This window comes from Dendronephthya gigantea, unplaced genomic scaffold (genome assembly GCF_004324835.1).
Source record: "Dendronephthya gigantea isolate DGI-Jeju-01 unplaced genomic scaffold, DenGig_1.0 000028F, whole genome shotgun sequence".
Taxonomy (NCBI): Eukaryota; Metazoa; Cnidaria; class Anthozoa; order Malacalcyonacea; family Nephtheidae; genus Dendronephthya; species Dendronephthya gigantea.
The window spans coordinates 1443476-1463783 of record NW_021163038.1 but is presented as its reverse complement, the minus strand read 5'-3'; the positions used below and the strand labels follow the sequence as shown (position 1 = coordinate 1463783).

General features: G+C 39.1%; 3 protein-coding genes across 3 annotated transcripts in view; 2 read left to right on the top strand and 1 right to left on the bottom strand.

Moving 5' to 3' along the window:
- The window catches only part of LOC114523597 (peroxisomal acyl-coenzyme A oxidase 3-like), a 5673-nt gene extending 1057 nt beyond the window's left edge, over positions 1-4616 (bottom strand). Inside the window, 16 exon segments of the mRNA XM_028544572.1 lie at positions 75-161; positions 276-343; positions 449-584; positions 667-735; positions 810-895; positions 1000-1110; positions 1403-1525; positions 1768-1888; positions 2056-2099; positions 2102-2177; positions 2302-2374; positions 2569-2775; positions 2864-3093; positions 3308-3397; positions 3506-3583; positions 4123-4616. Coding sequence (XP_028400373.1) covers positions 75-161; positions 276-343; positions 449-584; positions 667-735; positions 810-895; positions 1000-1110; positions 1403-1525; positions 1768-1888; positions 2056-2099; positions 2102-2177; positions 2302-2374; positions 2569-2775; positions 2864-3093; positions 3308-3397; positions 3506-3583; positions 4123-4476 — 1953 coding nt within the window. The 5' untranslated portion in view covers positions 4477-4616.
- Positions 2323-20308, top strand: LOC114523782 (clumping factor B-like). Its single transcript, XM_028544815.1, has 12 exons — positions 2323-2406; positions 2675-2789; positions 10171-10318; positions 15717-15755; positions 15899-16211; positions 17663-17850; positions 18005-18153; positions 18570-18908; positions 19443-19532; positions 19756-19804; positions 19895-20047; positions 20165-20308. Exons 3-12 carry the CDS (start codon positions 10286-10288, stop codon positions 20306-20308), a joined length of 1497 nt encoding a protein of 498 aa, XP_028400616.1. The 5' UTR covers positions 2323-2406; positions 2675-2789; positions 10171-10285.
- LOC114523595 (peroxisomal multifunctional enzyme type 2-like) lies at positions 4862-9264 on the top strand. Its single transcript, XM_028544571.1, has 7 exons — positions 4862-6044; positions 6151-6216; positions 6375-6519; positions 6849-7067; positions 7535-7803; positions 8189-8578; positions 8654-9264. The coding sequence occupies exons 1-7, from the start codon at positions 4956-4958 to the stop codon at positions 9065-9067; spliced, it is 2592 nt and encodes an 863-aa protein (XP_028400372.1). The 5' UTR covers positions 4862-4955; the 3' UTR covers positions 9068-9264.

The following is a 20308-nucleotide window of genomic DNA, read 5'->3' as shown; positions in this document are numbered from 1 at the left end:
AGCAGATTCCCAGAACGGACTAGGCTTTTGAACAATAGTCCTACCTTCCTACAGAATTAATCACTAGTACAAACCTTTCCATTACTATGGCCAATTGGGGAGTTCAGAATAAAGTCTGGGGGTGCCAGAGCATCCACTAATGAGACTGATTCTGGTTTAATCTACAAGACAATATATTTCATCCTCAAAGTTCAATATATTTCATCCTTAACTGATCATTTTTCCACTAAAGGTACTACGACAACAAGACGACCGAATGGGAGACCGAAACAAACCTCGTCACAAAGATCCACGATTGATTTACGAATCATTCCGACATGACTTCCTTGATTGAAGAAGCCACCTGTCGTCGTAATAAGGTAATGAAATCTTTTGTGTGTGATGCATGATATAAAATTAATCACAGCTGTTCAAATGCCTGCATGGGAAATGTTTTTTTAACACAAACCTTCGTAAAAAGTTCCTAAATGTTTTTCCAAAATCCACAAACCATACAAGATTTCCAACTTTGCTAAAATGGCGCGAAAATTCGTTGGAGTATCAGGGTCGTGAACAAACGCATGAAATCTGTCCATAACTGTTTTCTATAAGAGAGTCATAAATCTAATTTTTCGAATGCCAGGATATTATTGATAAAAGTTGGATCTCTGTATACCGTATACGTACCTGGATGAACGCCAATGCCAACGAGCGACAGAAAAACGCTTGACTGTCATTTTTTGCTGAAAACGTTTCCTTCAAATTCAAGCATTTAATGTTAGGTGTTTTTATACTATTTGCTGAGAGAATTGGATAAGATTTTGCCAAACCTTGCCGCTATTCAATTCGCTTTGAATCTTTTTATCGCTTTGTTTTAATAAGTAACAAACCAGCCAACTGAATGCTTGCAAAATAACTGGATAAAAAAGAAAGTGGCAATTGTTGCAGTGTCCGGTAGATTGGATGTCATTAATAAAGAGGGTTTACACACAGAACAGTAATGAAAGGAATTCTTCTGACCATCAAAACTTTTGAAATCTTTTATCGCGTGTGCATGAAACTTGTTTTCCAATATCTCTTCCATATGATTCAGAAACTCGACACAACCTGTAGGCGAGTTGACTTTTTCTCCTAAAATATAAAAGCACAGTCAAAATATTCAATAACCGCTCAGTTCGCGATCTTCGATAAAGGCAAAGTGTGTTAACCTTGATTCACACTACGAAGGTTCTTTGATGTAATTCGGAATTTTGTATTGATAAACGCCAAGTTTTAAAGAATTTGTGAATAAATATCAGGAAGAAATCACTTTTATAGTTCCTTCAAATTATCCCACAAAAGCGTAGGATTTGGTTTTGAAAAATTTCCACTGTACTTGAAAGAAATTGCGACGGTGTTAAATGGGGTTTAGAAAATATCGAACCTTTTTTTATTTCGTCCAGTTTTGAAAGCAAGAAGTTGCTTGTTTGCCCCAGCAGCAGATTATTGTCACCTTCGTAGGTACAATTAGGATCATTGTCATCTCTGAGTTCACCAAGCCTGTTGACTGGATTTGGAAAGATACATTTCTACATCAGCCCGAGGGGGGAGAAAAGGGGGAATTTTTTGGGGGGGAGGGGTAATCAGCGAGCCTTTAGCAGCAATCACGAGATTCGCGTGATTCGGTTAAGCGATCTCGTCCGACAAAAGTGCAAGCTTCTTCATGCAGAATCTTACAGCTCGTAGAAAACCGCTAAAGCTCTGCATAATTAGGGTTCAGTCCAGTGAAATTTCACATGTGTTTATTACCAGCTAAATATCCATGACCGCCACACGCCTCGCGACACTCCTGGATGGCATCACGTGCTGTCCACGCGGCAATAGGTTTGGACGAACACGATAGAGCGTGAAGTTCACGACCTAAATCAGCCTTTAAAATGCATAGAAACAAGACACAACTTTCAGAGACCATAATAATGTAGTTTATGGAAGTGCTAATTTACGCATTATGCCGTGCAACTTATTTTAATTCAAGCATTAATATAAGACGTTGAACTTGAATGATTTGATGAAGCCGTAGAGGCAGAGGCTTTCTACCTGATTCGTGTCGGATTCACCGAGGATTAAGCCAACTTGAAGCGAAGCATATCTTGAAATAACGTTTTAGAAAATTGCTGCAAGGCGTACGTTGCAGCCAGGAGTGGAATTAACCTCCATTGCTGAAAAATAAGTGCATTTTTCAAATTCAAGTTGAATTGAAATAAATCTAATCTATTAATAAACATTCCCGCCTTTTTTCTGAGCTTTTTAATGACTTTCATATGCTTATTGTGTATAACTAACCTGCATTTGATATTCCAAAACAGGGATCTCGTCTTGTCCAGGTGGTCCAAACTGACGTCTAACTGCTGAATACCTGCGCAGATAATATGGAAAAGGACATTACAGGTATTTATAAAACAATGACATCTTATCATCCTGCAGGAACAAAAGAGTTTAGTTCAATCTTTAGTTCAAGTCTTTAAAAACGTCTGGTTGTATGCAATGAACATAACAGTGGAAATTGTGTTGAAGTTAATAGTCTTAAAACAACTGATGAAACTAACATACCTTATTGCTATCGTCAGACATAACCTTAAATTAACAACACTCATCTCAGTAATGCCAACTCTGCCGTGTGAGAGAGCTCCTAGTGATGCAGCGAATCTTTTCCTAGGGTCTTTAATCGTGGAGACATAGCGACCATCTGGTGTGACTTGAGAATGCTTGCTTAATAAAAACTCCCTTGGGATGGACACGTTTTTAAATGCTACAAATCTGTGAGAAATAGGGTGAGTGATTATTTTATTATCACCTACTATCACCTACTATCAATATCTCATCCTCAATTCCCACCATCACTCACCCATTATCCAACTCATTCTGTCCCAGTTTCTGCCCAATATCCCCCACGAGCACTCCAGGTCTAGCTGTGAGATCAGGGTTACGCACTTCCACACAGAACATGTGAAGACCATGACACATGCCATCTGGAGTGTAGAGTTGAGCGTATACCAAGGCATGGGTGGCGGTCTTACCCAGGTTCCCCACCCACCATTTCGTCGCTTCGTGGTCCGGTGTATTTAAAATAAATTTCTATAACATAGAAATTCTCTTCGTAATTTAAAATGAAAAATGCATCAGTGAATTGGTTAAATATCAGCAGCGTTAAAGCATCTATCATGAGCTAGTATTTGATGTTTCAAATGTCTAAAGACAGCTTCATGGTGAATTGTGTTTTCAGAAAATGTTGAGAGAATTTATTAACAAATTGATATAAACCATACCAAAAACTGAAATATGTTTTCACCTGTGTTTTCGGGTCATAAACAGCAACTGTTCTCATAGCTTTTGTGTTACTACCGTGACTCAATTCCGTTAGGGCAAAACAGCCAAAAACCTGGTGATATTGGGATAGTTTAATACAATATCATTATGGTCTTCAACAAGAACAGTCATATACTGATTATCTTGCAAATGTGTAAGTTTGAAAGCAACAATGACAAACCTCTAAATTTTCACATTTTTCTACCAAAGATTGGATCATTGGATGCTGACTGGCTGATTTTAAATTAAACGTAAACATCTGAAAGAGTAAATGCAAGCAAAGGGGAAATTATTTTGCCTGTATTTATGTGGACAATGTTGGATGGCCATGGAACACAAACCATTACTAAGTAACAACTATTACAACAGGGCACTCTTCCTAATGTCATCACTATCATTACGACCATATCATCATTATCACCACCCTGCTACCACCGCTCAAAACTACCATATCACCCTCATTACTGTCATTGTCACAACTGGCATCACCAACATCCCATCACCACCAATGCTATCAATGAGTCGTATCCACCATCATGCGTGGTCATAATAGTAACCCTGACCAATTGTCCGGTAAAATTGATTGCCGTCAATAGGGCAAAATCACTTATATAGGTGCCTTGCTAATTGCAGGTTACCGCACAACAGGTAGTGACATAGTAGCAACACAGGGCTCCTGTGTACCAAAGCACAGCTAACCCAAGCAGCATTAATATCAAATGGGTAAAGTGAAATGCATGAGAAAACAATGACACCAGACAGAACATAAATACTCCTCTGAAGGTATTTTGCAGCCACCTGATTATGCAATTGAAATTTTGCAAGCAATCCCCAGTTAAGCGAGCCAAACGCATCTGTTATAGCATGTAAATTCAATGGATTCTCCCCGACCTCGCCCAAAAAATCATACTCCACAAGTCTTTTAACCCTCAGAAATGTCACTCGTCGCTTTCCCTCCATGGTCAGACCTTGCGTTGTCTCTAAAAACACTGGATCTTTGGCCATAACGCTCCAAATCTTTTCCTTCGTCTCCAAGATTTCATCGCCTTCTATAAATCGTTTCATGTCGTACCAATCAAAAGATGCTTGTTTTCTGTACACATCCAAAGGTCCAGGTGGAAATTTGGCAAATACTTTGCTGTTTTCGACCATTTTAATGCTTGGATTCTTTTAAAAAAAGATTTTCGAACACTTTGTACTTTGAACCAAAAAATCTTACAAATTTTTGTTATTTTTTGTTCGGGATTTTTCGGTTTGTGATCGGAGACGTTCGGAGTTCTTTTGCTATATCAACTTTGTTTCCATCCCTCAAATTTAGAACACATTAATCCTAATCATCGTAAAGCTAAAGTAGCTTGTCGACCGTCAACTTCAAACTGTCATTTTTTTATGTATCACTGTACTTTAGACAATAAACCTCTATTGCATCCGAAAAAAATTGTAAAGAAAATTTTTTTTAATTAAATAAATAAAATAAGAAACTGAATCTGAATTCGGAATTTTGTCTCAATCGATGACGTAAGGCTGTCTTTTGGGCGATGGAAATTATGATTTAAAGTCCATTTGCCTTTTCGCAATCCTTGAAGGAAAGCATTGGAAAGAATTGCCACAGTTTTACTTGTTTCTGCAAAATGGCAGCTAAATCTCTGCGTTTTGACGGCCAAGTTGTGCTCGTAACTGGTGCAGGAGGCGGTCTAGGTAGGGAATACGCTCTGGCCTTCGCTGCGCGGGGTGCTTCGGTGGTAGTCAACGATTTAGGTGGAAGTGCAAGGGGGGAAGGTCGGAGCTCCTCTTTGGCCGACAAAGTCGTCGCAGAGATCCGCGCATCGGGAGGAAAAGCGGTCGCAAATTACGAATCTGTTGAAAACGGGCAAGAGCTGGTTGACCAGGTTATAAAAGCGTTTGGCCGAATTGATATTTTGATCAATAATGCTGGCATTTTAAGAGATCGTTCCTTTGGTAATATGAGTACCATGGACTGGGATTTAGTCCACAGGGTACATCTCCGAGGCGCGTTCCTGGTCACTAAGGCAGCATGGCCTCACATGAAGAAACAAAAGTACGGGCGGATCATTATGACCTCGTCGTCAACCGGCGTCTTCGGGAATTACGGACAGGCTAATTATGCGGCTGCCAAACTTGGATTGTACAGCTTGGCCCGAACCCTTGCTATTGAAGGCGAGCGTTACAACATCAAGTGCAACACCATTGTCCCTGTTGCAGATTCCCGGTTGACCAAAGGGATTTTGCCGGATGAAGTTTTGAAAATGGTAGCGCCCAGATTGGTTGCACCGTTCTTGGTGTACCTGTGCCACAAGTCTTGTGACGAAAACGGTCAGTTGTTTTTCATTGCCGGCGGTGCAGCAGCAATGATTCGCTGGCAGCAATCCAAGGGAGTTAACCTCCTGTCTGATGGACAAGATCTTACCGCAGAACTGGTACAAGATAACTGGGCTCGAATCAAAGACTGGACTGATGCAACTAACCCAGCCACTGGAAATGATGGAACAATGAAGCTGCTAATGGGACAAGACACCTCTGCCAAGAGTGGAACACCTGCCCGCCCGAAGGATGAGTTCTCTTACACCTTCAAAGAGGTTATTCAATTTGCCTTGGGAATTGGTGTGACTGTTAAAGAAGATGGCTCTCATTTGAAGTTCTTGTATGAGGGTCATGAAGATTTCAGTGTTCTTCCAACGTTTGCAGTGATTCCTGCTCAGGTAGGAAAGAGATTTGCATTGCTTTTTATTGTGTTAAATTTGCAAATAACCAAATAATACATCAAGCAATATTTGAACAAACTAACAGTCAACTTTTCTCATTTAGGCAAGTTTTATGACAAGTTCTTTTTTGAGCAAAGAAAAAATTGGATTTGAAATAAACCCAGCCAAGGTAATATTCTGTGCTATCAGAATTGAGACTTAATTTAGGTTGTACTTCTTTTTTATTCTATTGTAGACCATTGCAGACCCTTGTGGTCGCAATATCTTCAGATTTATTTTAAAACCTTATTTTGGGTTATTCATTTTGAAAATATTTTGTTTTTGAAGGCACTTCATGGGGAACATTACTTGGAATTGTATCGGCCATTACAAGCAAATGCAACACTAAAAAGCAGCACTGTAATTGCAGATGTTTTGGACAAGAAGTCAGGGGCTCTTATCGTTGTCAATATTACCACTTCTGATGAAAAAGGTAGTTGACTTTGCTAAATAATATTAGTATGTTGTCTAAATGCACTGTTCTTGCCACTAGCAAAAAATTTCATCCACAGACCATAAATTCTATTCAAGCCATGAAATCCAATGCCACAAATAGAAAGGGCATAATTTAGGATCACTAGAACTGCAAAATGTGGTTGCAAAATGTTGTAAAATAGTAAAAAATATACTCCTGCAATTTATCACTAAGCCATGGCTGATATCTTTGCAATATTGACAGTAATAATAATAGTATTATTATGAGGAAACTCTCTCCATATCAAATCTTAGTTTATTATAGACACCAATATCTATTTATTTTAGGTCCTGTTTGCTTTAATCAGTTTGCAATATTTGCTATTGGAAGTGGTGGATTTGGCAGCAAGACTCGTTCGAATGAGTTGAGGCCATTGGTAGCCACACCCTCCAGGGCTCCTGATGTGGTTGAAATCGAGAAAACTGGCAACAGTCAGGCAGCTCTGTATCGTCTTGCATGTGACCTAAATCCTTTGCACATTGACCCAAATTTTGCTGCTATGGGAGGTAAGTTTTAAAAAATTATTTCATTTTGCAAAGTTTGTTCATTTGGATTGCAACACAGTTTTGGTTTTAATATCCAAACCCAAGCCCTAAGGCTTGCTCAGAAACACATTCAATTCAACAAATTGCAAAGCTTTTTAATGCAAGTATTCTGCAAAGCAATGTACACCTCCTTTTAAAGGCAAGAAGTTATATACATGACAATGTTTTCCACTTTCAAGACAGCTTTTTTCTCGAAAATTAAAGCTTCAATCAATAAATAATTAATCAATAATCAATCAATCAATCAATAATCATCAATCAATCAATCAATAATCATCAATCAATCAATCAATCAATAATCATTCAATAAATCATTCAATAAATAGTATAAAGAAGATTTGTCGAATTGTACAAGAAGGCAAGATGCCATATGTTAAATACATGACGAACGTACTAAATAGTAAATATTCAACTTATTCGACTTGTAGGTTTCAAAACTCCAATCCTCCACGGCTTGTGTTCGATGGGTTACGCTACCAGGCACGTCCTGAAGCACTTTTGCGACAACGACGTTCGTAGGTTTAAAGCAATCAAAGCTCGATTCTCGAAGCCAGTTATTCCAGGTCAAAGCATTCGTACGGAGATGTGGAAGGATGGAAACAGAGTACTTATGCAGTGCAAGGTGGTTGAAACGGGAGAGATTTTGTTGACTGGTGCTTATATCGAGTTGCATGGCTCGGTGGCACCGCCAAGCAAGGTAAAAACTGCTCAAGTTTCAAAGAGGATGAGCCCAAACCGTTTTACCAACTAGAAAAAGTTATAAACTTGACGTATTGTCGCTTTTTAGGTAATTTAACCATTCTAGAGGGCTATATTTTTCACATTATACAATATTTCTCTACCAATATTTGCGAATTTACTAAGTTTTCTACCAATCTTTGCGAATTTACTAAGTGTTTTTTTCGAACTGCAGTAAAATAGACAAGCTTTATATATATATAATTTTTCAAAACTTTGTCAAATGTGCATTGTCAATGGTTCTAATCGCCGTTTTCTTCAGGGAAACTAGTCTAAACTTTGTAGTTTCGCTTAGCAATGACAGGAACATTAATTCCATAACATTTTCATCTTTTTTTTTACAGAGCAACGAAATAAGTAAGGTTACCCCACCCCCTGCAAGTACGTCAGTACAGAGTGACACCTTGTTTCAACTGATGTCAGACAACCTCCCGAACTACCCCCACTTGGTAAAGAAAATCAAAGCCTCTTTTCTGTGGCGAATTACGAAAGGCGGGAAAATCGTCTCGGAATGGACGGCCGACTTCACGAAGGAGCCAGGATCGGTGACGCACGGAAAGCCTTCGGGAAAGCCGAGCTGTACGATCACGATTGCCGACGAAGATTTCATGAAGATCGCGATGGGCGAGACGAACCCGCAGAAGTTGTTCATGCAAGGAAAAGTGAAGATTTCAGGAAATATCATGTTGGCACAAAAATTGCAGACTTTGTTGAACGAATTTGATTTGAAAAAGGTATTTAATGATTTTGTTATGGTAGATTATGTCACTATGACTCATCAACTAACTCGATAAACGTTTCACTCGCAGGAAATGTCCAAGATAAATCAAAAACCATCGAAAGCACCTGCAAAACCTCCAGCAAGTGGAAACACGAGCCTTAAAGCTCACGCCATCTTCAAAGACATCGCCGCTCGTCTTGCGTCATCGCCCAAACTCGCGCAAAGAATCAAAGCCACGTACCTTTGGAACATTACCAAAGATGGTAAAACCGCTGGCCAGTGGTTTGTGGACCTCAAAACTGGGAGTGGAACAATCACCGCGGGCGCACCTGCTGGGAGACCAGATTGCACCATAACTGTTGCAGACGACGATTTTGCCAAGATTGTGGCGGGAAAAGCCAACGCGCAACAGTTGTTTATGACCGGGAAACTGAAAGTTGGCGGGAATATTTTGCTGACGCAAAAATTGGGCGACCTGTTGAAGTCACAAGCGAAACTTTGAAGAGATGAAATGAACGAACCTTTGATCCCAAATGAACGATATACTCCAATGATTTTAGAAACAGATAAATGCATATTTCTTTCTATTTCTTTCTGGATCTTTCAAGAGAAAATTACCCAACACAAATAATACAATGTAGCTGACGTAACGAGAGTTATTAAAAATGAAACACAGCATTTATGATAGTAAAAAGTGCTTTGGTGAAAGTAGTTTCCGTTTAAAATTGATATTTGTGATTGAGTTTTAAAGCGTTGTTAACATTACTACACACTCTGGATTCTAAACGTTTACTAACTTTCCAGTGAGGTGCAGAGGGAAAGTATATCTTTAAGTCTATTCTAGACAGGCAGTTGAGATAAATCCAGCTTCTTCATTTGCATCGTGTTTACATTTCAAATCAGGCTCAGATACTATCTTCCAGCGATGAAACTTTTCTAATACGCCGTTGGCTGTGATTTTCGTAGTGGAAAGTGCCTGAAGGGTTATTAGTTGATATGAACGATATAAAGGTTGTAATTTCTCCTTGAAGGATATTACAAAATGGCCCACTTTTCAATTTGCCTAATGCATTAAAATAACAACAGATAACAGGGTATTTCAACTAGTTTATCTATTGTTTTCAATGAATTCGTCGCATGGAAACCACAAGCCTAAAAAAATGTTATGAAGAGCAAAACACTGCTATACAGTTCCATTATCCAAGTTCACAACTTTATCCATATAAATTGTTTATTCAGTGCCACCAGCGAAGTTTTATTTTCAAATGAAAATATATACAAACCACAATTGACATGCCAAAACACGTAGTCATGAGCGACTACAGCAGGTGTTCGTATAAAACATTTCTTCATTGAAATCTTGGGATATATTCAAAATATGTTTAAAACTTAGACTGGAATAACAAACAATTTCATGTACAGTTGCTACGTATTCACCGTCGAAAAAAACGGCAAATTTCCGGCAAAATATTCAACAAGCTGTTGATTAAACGAAGTTGCAAACACTTTGCAATTTTCATGGCTTTATAATATACTCAATTCAATGGCTACTTCAAAAGACGAGTATTTCGAAGCGTGTTCTGATTGGTTTTCATTCCATTTAAGTCATGTCGAGGATAAAAGATTATCGAAGCTAGAATCCCTTTGGCCAACGTGCAAGAAATGTCGAGCCGTTTACGAGGGATTGAATTATACAAGTACCGAAGGGGAGTTTGGTTTGATGACACGAGAGATCTTGGAAAACCTTGATAAGGTAAGAAACGATTTGAGCGATTATGTCAGCAAAGATATTGTGCTGATTGTTAGGCTGTTTAGGGCCTTGAGGGAAAAAATTAAAGATTTTATCAAATGATCGTTTGTTGTGGCAAAAAATATTATGCTACAGTACTCCCCAACAATGTAATTATGTTGCTGGAAGTTTCAATATCTATCACTATATGTCTTCTGTCGTGTGTCATTTCTCATCTTCTTGCAATGTCTACCATCTCATATCTTCTAATTATCTTCATTCCCAGCGTCCCGCAGCATTCTTCACTACCAGCTCTCCTTCGTCTCTTCTTATTACGTGTCCATATCATCTAAACCTTGCTTCCCTCATCTTCTCTGCAATGTCTACCACCTCACATCTTCTTCTGATCTCTTTATTTCACAATATCTCTGACCATCTCTCCTTCAGGTCTTCTTATTACGTGCCCATATCATCTCAACCTTAATTTAATTTAATTTAATAACTTTGCCAATGTAATAACAATAAATTGACACGGGAGCCGCAACAGCTAGTTGCCAATTACCGCGGACCGAATAATTACTTAACACAACAACAAAGCACAACATAACAAACATATAACAAAGAAACAAAGTTAATATAACACCAGACCAAGAGTGGATAAGATCGAGTAAATATGAAAACTAATCACCTCGATCAGTCCTTCAACCTTGCTTCCTTCATCTCCTCTGCAATGCCTACCACCTCACATCTTCTAACCTCGTCATTCCCAGCGTTCCGCAGCATTCATCATTACCAGAATAACAACTCTCCTTCACCTCTCCTTATTACGTGTCTATATCATCTCAACCTTGCTTCTCTCATCTTCTCTGCAATGCCTACCACCTCAAATCTTCTAACCTCTTCATTCCCAGCGCTCCGCAGCATTCATCATTACCAGAATACCAGCTCTCCTTCACCTCTTCTTATTACGTGTTTATATCATCTCAACCTTGCTTCCTTCATCCTGCAATGTCTACCACCTCACATCTTCTTCGACACGCTCTGATTTCTTCATTCCATCATATATTCCACCAGCTCGCCTTAATGCCTATATCTCTGCTCACTTCATCTCCATATCATCTCAACTAACCTAGTTGGCTTCCCTCGTATACTCTACAATACTAACGCCTGTATTCTAAAAGCTCACTCACACTCAAACTCATTGAGTGGGAGATCTTAATCTTCTCATAATGTTTCAATGGCGGTATTTCCAGACGAACAGGGGCTTGATTTTCAGTGATTTACTTTATATCTTTCCATCTATTCAGAGAAAACTTTCTCATTGATCAGCATTAACGAAATTTATATGTCACACTCAATGAGTGTGAGTGTGAGTGAGCTTTTTGAATACAGGCGTAAGTTTGACTAAGTCTGATATCCTGGGTAATTACCGAAGGATGTGCCAATAGCTCGCGAAATTTCCTTCCAGAATTGAAATTAGTTGCTTCTAAAAACTAAAAATTTATTGGGCCTTTATTTTAAAACCTCGTTGTAAACTCAGTCTTAAACAGCGCGCATAAGGACACCGCGGAAATTGGTAGGATTGAAAAATACTTATCCGCAATTCTCAATACTTAGGCGAGAAACTTAGTGAGAAAAAAGATTTATAGATACTACACAAAATATGCCTTGCACAAAAGATTTGAAGCTTGCACACGGCAAAAACGAATCGTCTGAATTAATAACCTTGTGTATACTTTAAGCCTCAAAATGGCCATTTCACAGCTGTCAGATGTGTATGATGAGCTGTCAAAAGATTGCAGAATGCGTATTCTGAGGAAAAACCGAACTTTGTAAAATTATTCAATAGTTATCTCTTTGATAGCGATACAGCAATGCACAATGTGAACCAGTGATCAGATTTTCGGGTTGAAACTTCATAAACACCAATTTCTGCGGTGTTGCGCATAAGCCTTTGCTTGACGTTTATTTCATAAGGCTTACCAACTTATGGGATATAAGTGTAATAGTACTATTGATTTTTACGTCCTTCCAAATGCTTTAATGGTTTGCAACTCTCCTACAAACATTTGGTTAACTATTAACTTGCAATGGGTCGTGATGCAGCAAATTTTAGTATCGACTCTATCCCTTACAATATTGAAACGAACGGATGGTTACCCGCGGGACAAAATGGCAACACATCGATTATGAAATAGTATCTTTAAGGAAACTGCTATAACCTGGTCTCGTGAGCATATGAACTAAAAAAGTCATCGGGATTTTTAGCCTTGAAGTAGAAAGGTGGGTGGTTAAATGCGTCGTCATTTCCATGACAACCGTGCATACAATCGAGAGGTCAGATTACTCTGGAGCCAATGAATAGTCAGTGGAAATAATCTTTGAATCTTGTTGTAAACAAAGCCGGCAAACCAGAATATCTGTAAAGATCATTAAGATTATCAAGATAATGAAAGTTGTAAAGGTTGAGCATGCATTAAAGTTCGGTAAGTTTGGTATTTTAATATCAACCTTTTACTGCTAATAATGGAAAGTAAACGTGACCTTAGACTTTAATATCTTAAAAAACGATAAATATTAATCTACTCCTCACGGCAAAGTCGAACTGTTGTCAGATTTAGTTCCTGAAATTTGTATATTTAAAATTTGGCTGCACGCGTTTGTGACTTTAGGCGTGATATCTATTGGCTAGAGTTTATAATTAAACACATGATTAGCAATTAGAAACAGCTAATAGATAATATATATACTAAATTTTTGGAAACGTGTTGCGAGGTGAAAATCACTTTATGAATCGCTACGTTAATTGTACCGATGCATTGTAATTTATGAAGTGATAGGCCATTCTAAGTTGTATTTAAAAGCGTTGTGTTCATATAAACCTTGTTATAAAGGTAATTGCATCTTTCTTGAAATGTAATCGATCGGTGAAAAACTGGGACGTGTTAATCATCACCGTAATTAAGATTAGTTGCGATGTCTGAAGATTAGTCGGGATGTCTGATACTGTATTATTTGTTCACAGTTATTTGAAGATTTCTCACTTGCTTCTCTACAAGAATCACTTCACCTGGTCGAAATGAATTAGCACTCTCGGAGCGACCCGTCAAAGCATCCCCAAAATAGGGTGAAGCGATTTGTTTATGGATAAAGCACAAACTGGGCGCCTGAAGGATGGTGCGTGTGGAATCCTATAATTCTCAATCAGCAGTAAAAATTCGTACATGTATTCCATCAAAGATCTGCAGGCAAAGTTTGATGTACAGAGAGCCAGTTCACGAGCCAACAGCTTGCATTCCGTGAGCGAAATTGGAAGCTCAGTGGATGTTTTAAAATCCTTTTCTCAGCTACCAAAGTCGAGAACGAAACAAAGAAGGTATTCCGGTCCTGCCGGTTTAACGAGTGCCTTCTCTCAAAAACCGCAAAGTGCTAAATATAATTTGCAACAAAATACTACCTATAGCTACCTTAATAGCGGTGTCAAAACGTGTGCCAAGCGCCCGCCAGACAGCGGTAGTCTTCGAATCAGGTGTTTGTCGACGCCCTTAATCAGAACCTTTTCCAAAACACCTTCGCAAAACAACAAATTGATCGTGGGGAAATACGAAAATGGTGTTGGAAGAAAAACGTTGGGAAAGAATCGATGCCCTTCTGCACCAAATAACACAAAAAGTGCAAGATCTTCTGTAAATAATTGCTTCGCCACTAAATCAAGCCCGGTTAAGCGACCGGATCCAAAATCGGCTCGAGAGTTCTCGGCCTCGTTACCATGTAACGCTCGGGTGTTGGACGACGGATCAATGTCGGACGCCATGTTTTTTACTGATGACGCAATCCAGCGTCGACTGGATTCTCTCTCGTTGAGTGACGTCTCGTCAGTGGCCGATTATAAATTCAGACCTCAGTCGTGCATTGCTTTCAGAAGAACAGTTTTGCCAGCAGAACGGTTCGTTCCCAGTTCCAATCATCACTGCGCGAATTATGTGAAAAATAGACGTCTCTCCTCTCCAAATCTGGTAAGGCTGATTGTTCAATTTTCCACCGGCTGGAAGGAATTCTAAACTCCTTGAACCAATCAGTAAAAACTCGAAAGCATTAGCCAATTTTTTTTTACGTTTATGCAAAGACGCACCAAGCTATAGTGTCACATTAACTCGATAATTATTTGTCCAAATGCATGTTTTCTGCTAAAGATTTTACCACATTTATCAGCCATCCAGGCACAGCCCTCACGGCTACGCACAAAATAGGCGATTCAGTGAAAAATCAAAAGGAAAATGTCTCAATAATTTACAACAACGTAGATAACCTTCTATATTCGAAAGGTATAAAAAAAGCCATTCAAATTTGACTCATCCACTGTTTAGGATAAACAGATTTCGTACAACTGGCTTCTGCAGAAGTTACAAAACACAGAGTCCCGTAAAAATATTCTTCCGGATCCAAACACTTAAAATAATAAACAATTAACCACCTGGTCTATTGACTTGAGAATCACATACAGATGTTATAAACTTCAAATAAAATACAGCTTTTATAAATTTCAAATCCTTTTCCTAAAACAGACGTTAACTTTAGATATATTTAATATATGCAAAACCATTTCTGATATTGCAATATAGCTGTCAATCGCACAAAAGCACAAGGTTTACAATACACTTGAAGTTAGGGATTAAGTACTTTGTCGAACGCTCTTTTTCTGGATATTTACAGCAAAGATACTCCAAAAACTACAACATTTTTCTTTCTTCTCGCCTCTAATAACAACACTGCCTCGAATTTTTGGCAGAAACTACGGGATAAATTTATGAGAATGTCCCAGAATGGAAAAAAACATTTTGCGTGCATTTATACCGGAGCCTTTGATGGAAAACCCTGGGATTACATTGGGATTTCTTTCCAAATAACTTTCATTCAATAGTTTGATTTAAAGCTTAGTTTTCCTTACGATGTTTATTTTACACTTTGTATGTCAATTGTGAGCGTTTAGCGTTGTTTAGTTAGCAACGAGCAGTGTTGTGAATTGTTTTTGATTTCGGAAATGTAACATGTGGACTAAACTTGCTGCGAATATGCAGCTTATTTGTAGCGATTCAGAGATTGAATTGTTTGAAAGTTTTTAATGGAAAATGTCTTTGGGGATTTGGGTAATGTATGGTTCATGTAGTTGTCTTCCTGTATGCTATAGAGGACAATAACAGTGCAATGCTTATCGTTATACACGACTACGATCTTCATTGCAAAGCGAAAAGAATGACTGGCGCTCATTCTAGTCTGGCACAAGAATACCACTTAGTATAGGCGAGAGAAAGATATTCACTGAATCTTTTTCTCCTGACAGATTCAATTGATAATACAAGGAGCAATCCCAATTAACGAGTCAAGCACAGTCTGAGTATTTCTCATTTTTTGGTATTTTTAGAGACAGCGTGTTAAACCGAAGATCGTTGACCCGAAAGGGGTGAGTATGCAAATCTGAATTTGGCAACCTATTGGATCGCCATGTCTGCCTGGTATCGGCTTAATTGTCAAACTGTGCATTTTGCCCCAAGAATTATTTGTACTTGAACGTTAAAACTGACGTTAAGTTTAAACACTTTCCAGTTTCGTCGTGGCAATGTTCCGAAGTACATTAGTTTTGTCGAGCCGATGCCCGTGCACCAGCGTCCGGGGACTGCGAAGAGCAGCGGCTATAGCAGCTGTGGTATTAGCATGGTCACCGAGGACCTTTTGGTATCCGCAGGTACACAGGAGGAACTGGCAGACAGCGGAGAGGAGAGTGGAACGGAGGTCGACATCGGGTTTAGAAATATCTTACCGAGCTATGGAATGGACCCTAGGAAAGATGATGTTGATGACGCAAGTCAGGAAGCCCAGTTTTCGTCAAGATCTTCGTTGCTCAAATCTGAACTGGACGGTACGTTATAGGCTCTAATAAATGTTTATTTCACCTTTGGCAACGTTTTCTACGACCTACGGCGATACACGGCTGTTTGGTAGTCGTTTGGCTGTCGGGCACAATAGGAGGAGATAGGCCTTGTTGTTGTGGACGCTTGTTTACATGGAGCTAGTTATCCCGGCTGGGCGAGGTGAAAACTGCATATGAAAGACTAATCAGGTTAAGCCTTTGATGTGATCAGTGCGATTTTTAGTTTTTGCCTCGCTTGGCCGGGATAACTCGCTCCATGTAAACAAGCCCTTAGAAATTTGCGAACATACTACTTCGAATTGTCAGTATACCTGTCCGCATGGAAAGTGCTACAAAAAAAATACAAATTAAAATAACTGTAATGCACTACATTGTAATATGACGAACAATTCTTGTTGTAATTGCCTGAATTCACAATTTTATTCACCCACAATTACTTACCGGCGATTTTTAATCAGGAAATTTACGGTATCAATTCATGTATAATGGCCAATGCGACTCAATGTTGTTCATTTTATGTTATTTTTTTTATTTAAAGCACATCTGTAATTCGTGTCGACAAATCGTTTTTCTTAATTTGATTGACAATTTAAGTAGGCTGTATTAACTGAGATATAGCACGCCAGAAATTCTGAAAAAATATCTACAATTCAAACGAAATTTTCTTCAATCAAGGTTTGAAGTGCACGAAGTTTCCAAACATCTTGCTTTCGTTTCCTTGTTAATAAATTTTCATAAAAACACTCGCTGGTTGTCAAAGCGATATTTCATACATGCAAAACATATCGTTTTGGCCTTTTGCACCTGTCGAAATTTAAATATGGTTTGCAGTTTAACTACGAGACGGCGCTATCAGTAACAGTTTACAAAGTCATGCGTTTTGACTGTTTTGTTTTGGTCTAACGAAGGACAGAGCCAATCCTTCGGATAAAAAACGCAAGTACATTACAACTAATGATTATTTACACGCACAACTATCGTGGAATATCTTACTGATAAAATATCGTGGTTTGAATACAAGAATATGTTTTCGTATCGGCATTGTAGTGGCCATTGCCTATAGGCAGCCGTCGTTTCGTGCAGAGACTAGTGTTTAGATAATAGCAGAGCTGAATTGCTTAATTTGATAATGAAATTAACGATTTTCAATTCGGTTTAGACTGCGAAGTTAAACATTCAGTATCAGGTTTGGTATAGTTACTATAAAACTGTATTTAACGCTGATGTAAATACGATCAGGTAGCGATCGTGAGAAGGCTGGTTAATAATAGAAAGCTAAACAGAACTGACTATATAGTCATATTTCTAATTTCTCATTTAATTACTGCCCTTTCGCAAAAAGATTTTCCACCGTTTGACGGCTGATGGATTTTCAAATGATCCATCTTATCTTTGTCCTAGTTTGTGCATTAAAAATAACGATTTTCTCGCAAACACAGGAAGCTTTTTGGACGGGGAAGGATCCAATATGGACGACGGTGAAGAAGAAGGGAACACGACGTCTAGTGTGGATCAAGATGTGTTTGCCTCACTTGAACTACAAAACGCCGGAGAAGGTCTTTCTGGTAGCGATATTGATGCAAACGTTTCAGATTTGCTCGGCGAGTCTGCTTTGGATGATGGAAAGGTAAGATGTATTTATTTATAATATCAATTGTGTTTTGCTGTAAAAAGTTTGCCCTTTTTGCTTGACGGAGTGGTACATTTTAACAAAAACATCTCGCTTCGCAGGCTGTGGATTAAAAAACTGTCTCGTTTATAACTTTTTGATTTCGTCTTAGGGCAATGCTGATGGTGACTCCGATGCCGGTCGCCAAGGTGATGACACAGGTGTGAACATTTACGACCAATATGATGGTAGTGTCGATGGCAAAAGTAGCGGCTTGGACGAAAGCGGTGCTCTGAAGAGCGAAGATGACATAAACAAGAGGTATCATAACCAAGCGAGTTGTTGCTCTATGTGGAAAATGCTTATATGACTTGACAGAGTTGTTTATACCAGGTGCAAGACTTGGCCGCAATGGAAACATTGTAGCCAATTGTTCATTTGCAAGCTTACGGGTAGTGTCGCAGCTCCTCGCAAGAATGATTTTCATTGGCTGAACTTTACCATACATTTCTGTTTCAACCAATAGCATAGCTTCGTTCTTTAGAAAGCATAGAAAAGCATTATCCAATTGGACGAAAGCTTCCGAGCACTGCGACATGTCCCAAGCTTACTACGACTATTGTGACCGAATCTCGCTAAAAAGCCTTTTTCTGCATGTCCAAAGCGTTTTAGGCTTTTTTGAGGACGAAATACGTATCAATTTAGTTACATCGTATCGTATTTTTGTGATTCTTTAGTTTGCAATCAGATCAACAAAATCCCAATGATGCAGAAAACTCTTTGGACGGCAACTCGCTTGAAAACGGAACTCCGAGCGACGAACTGGACGCATCACAAAACAACCAACAGGTTACCTTTTCCGAACCTTTGACGACAGATCGCCGATCATCGTCGAATGTCGGCGCAGAGGACGCGGCCGGCGCCGAGTCGCCAAAGTCGATCCTCAAGGGAAGCGATAAAAATCGAATTTTTGAACACGAACTTAATTCGTCCATCATGAAGCGATTGACATCGCCAGAAGAGACTGACGGTTCTTTATCGAAAACCACGATGGAGAGAAGATCTGCTGATTTGAGGTACGTGAGTGATGAAGTTAGATTGGCTGAAACTGCAGAGTTTTGTTGCTAAAATGCTGTGAAATGTGGCAGACATTGTCAGTTCGCAAATTTTGTATATATTCTAAACTCTCGCAACATTCCCGCGTGCCGCGGGTTAGATCAGGTCATCCAAACACGGAAACCATTAAGTTATTGTTGAACAAGATCTGTCAACTTCGCATGACCATAGTTTCCCAATTTTAAAGAATTTTGAAACCAAAATTTGTAGAGTTTCATCTTTTCTAAGACACTGTTTATAGCTGTGGTTTTAGATTTCCTTCTTTCTGTGTGTGGATTACAATTTACTCTCACAGCTTGAGTCATCCATTGTCGATGTTTTCATTTCAAATATTTGCTATGATTTTTTTCCGATCGATGTAAACAAGTGTGGAGATTGTACTAAAAATCCCGCGCTTCAAATATGCGCTGGTGTTTATGAAGATCACGTAGCCAAAGCAGGCAGAGTTTATGCAAAGTATCGACAAAAAATATTGTTTCTTTCTCATAATCCAGGCCGCAAAGTAAACCGGACCTACAGGCGCAATTTAAGGACAAACAGCTGAATTTCGATGGAGCTGAACAGACCTCAAGTGATGAGGAAGGGTAAGCAGTGATTTATGCTTATATTTGCCACCTCCAGAATCGTTGCACTCGATATATTTGTGCGCACACGTGTCTACGAAATCCTGTTCAACTTGCCACACGAGTTTTCATGCGTCCGTGGTTTTTGCCATTGTAGTAAAACGGGATAGGCAGTTGCTCCAGGTGTGCCAACAGTCAGTGGATTGCAAAAGTTTTACTGTGAAAATTTTCTGCTTTTTTTCAGACAATCTGATTCTGATCTGCATAGTTCGACTGGACGAAGAAGACCAAAGGTAAACTACCTTATGATTGGTCGGTTCAAAACAGCGACATTTCATGTAATCTGACTGCCGGACGGTTTCCATCTTTTTTTGCTTTTTCAGCCAAAAGGCAGCATTTACGGTAAACGTGCCAACATGAAAGCGCCGAGGCAAAAAATACGGCGAAAAAAAGACTCGGAAAATAGCGAGGGCGATGACACCATCTTGTGTGCGGAATCCGCATTACTCATGGAACAGATTCTGGAACAAGAGAAGGTAAAAGTTGAATGGAAGAGATGGGGTTTTACCCGTATCCTAAGATCAAAAACGCAAATGAGAAACCGCGTGAATAGGCTGTGGCAGCTCGCTGAGAAACATTATCTTGTATTGTAGCGCTTGAGGGAGGGCATGAAACCTTGGCTCAAAGGGCGTTTGGCCTTGTCTCAACAGAACAGTCGCTTTGAAATACCAATGGATGTTCGCTTGCTTGAAAGTGAGTTGTGTGATGATATCACGGTCCGTTTTTTGGGTCCGTGA

Excerpts from the sequence above, each read along its gene's own strand:
- LOC114523782 (XM_028544815.1), top strand. The coding sequence starts at position 10,286 with ATGACACGAGAGATCTTGGAAAACCTTGATAAG. Across the intron at positions 16,212-17,662 it reads GCTCAAATCTGAACTGGACG|GAAGCTTTTTGGACGGGGAA; the intron begins GTACGTTATAGG and ends TCGCAAACACAG. Across the intron at positions 18,154-18,569 it reads GAAGATGACATAAACAAGAG|TTTGCAATCAGATCAACAAA; the intron begins GTATCATAACCA and ends GTGATTCTTTAG.
- LOC114523595 (XM_028544571.1), top strand. The coding sequence starts at position 4,956 with ATGGCAGCTAAATCTCTGCGTTTTGACGGCCAAGTTGTGCTCGTAACT. Across the intron at positions 7,068-7,534 it reads AAATTTTGCTGCTATGGGAG|GTTTCAAAACTCCAATCCTC; the intron begins GTAAGTTTTAAA and ends TTCGACTTGTAG. Across the intron at positions 8,579-8,653 it reads ACGAATTTGATTTGAAAAAG|GAAATGTCCAAGATAAATCA; the intron begins GTATTTAATGAT and ends TTTCACTCGCAG.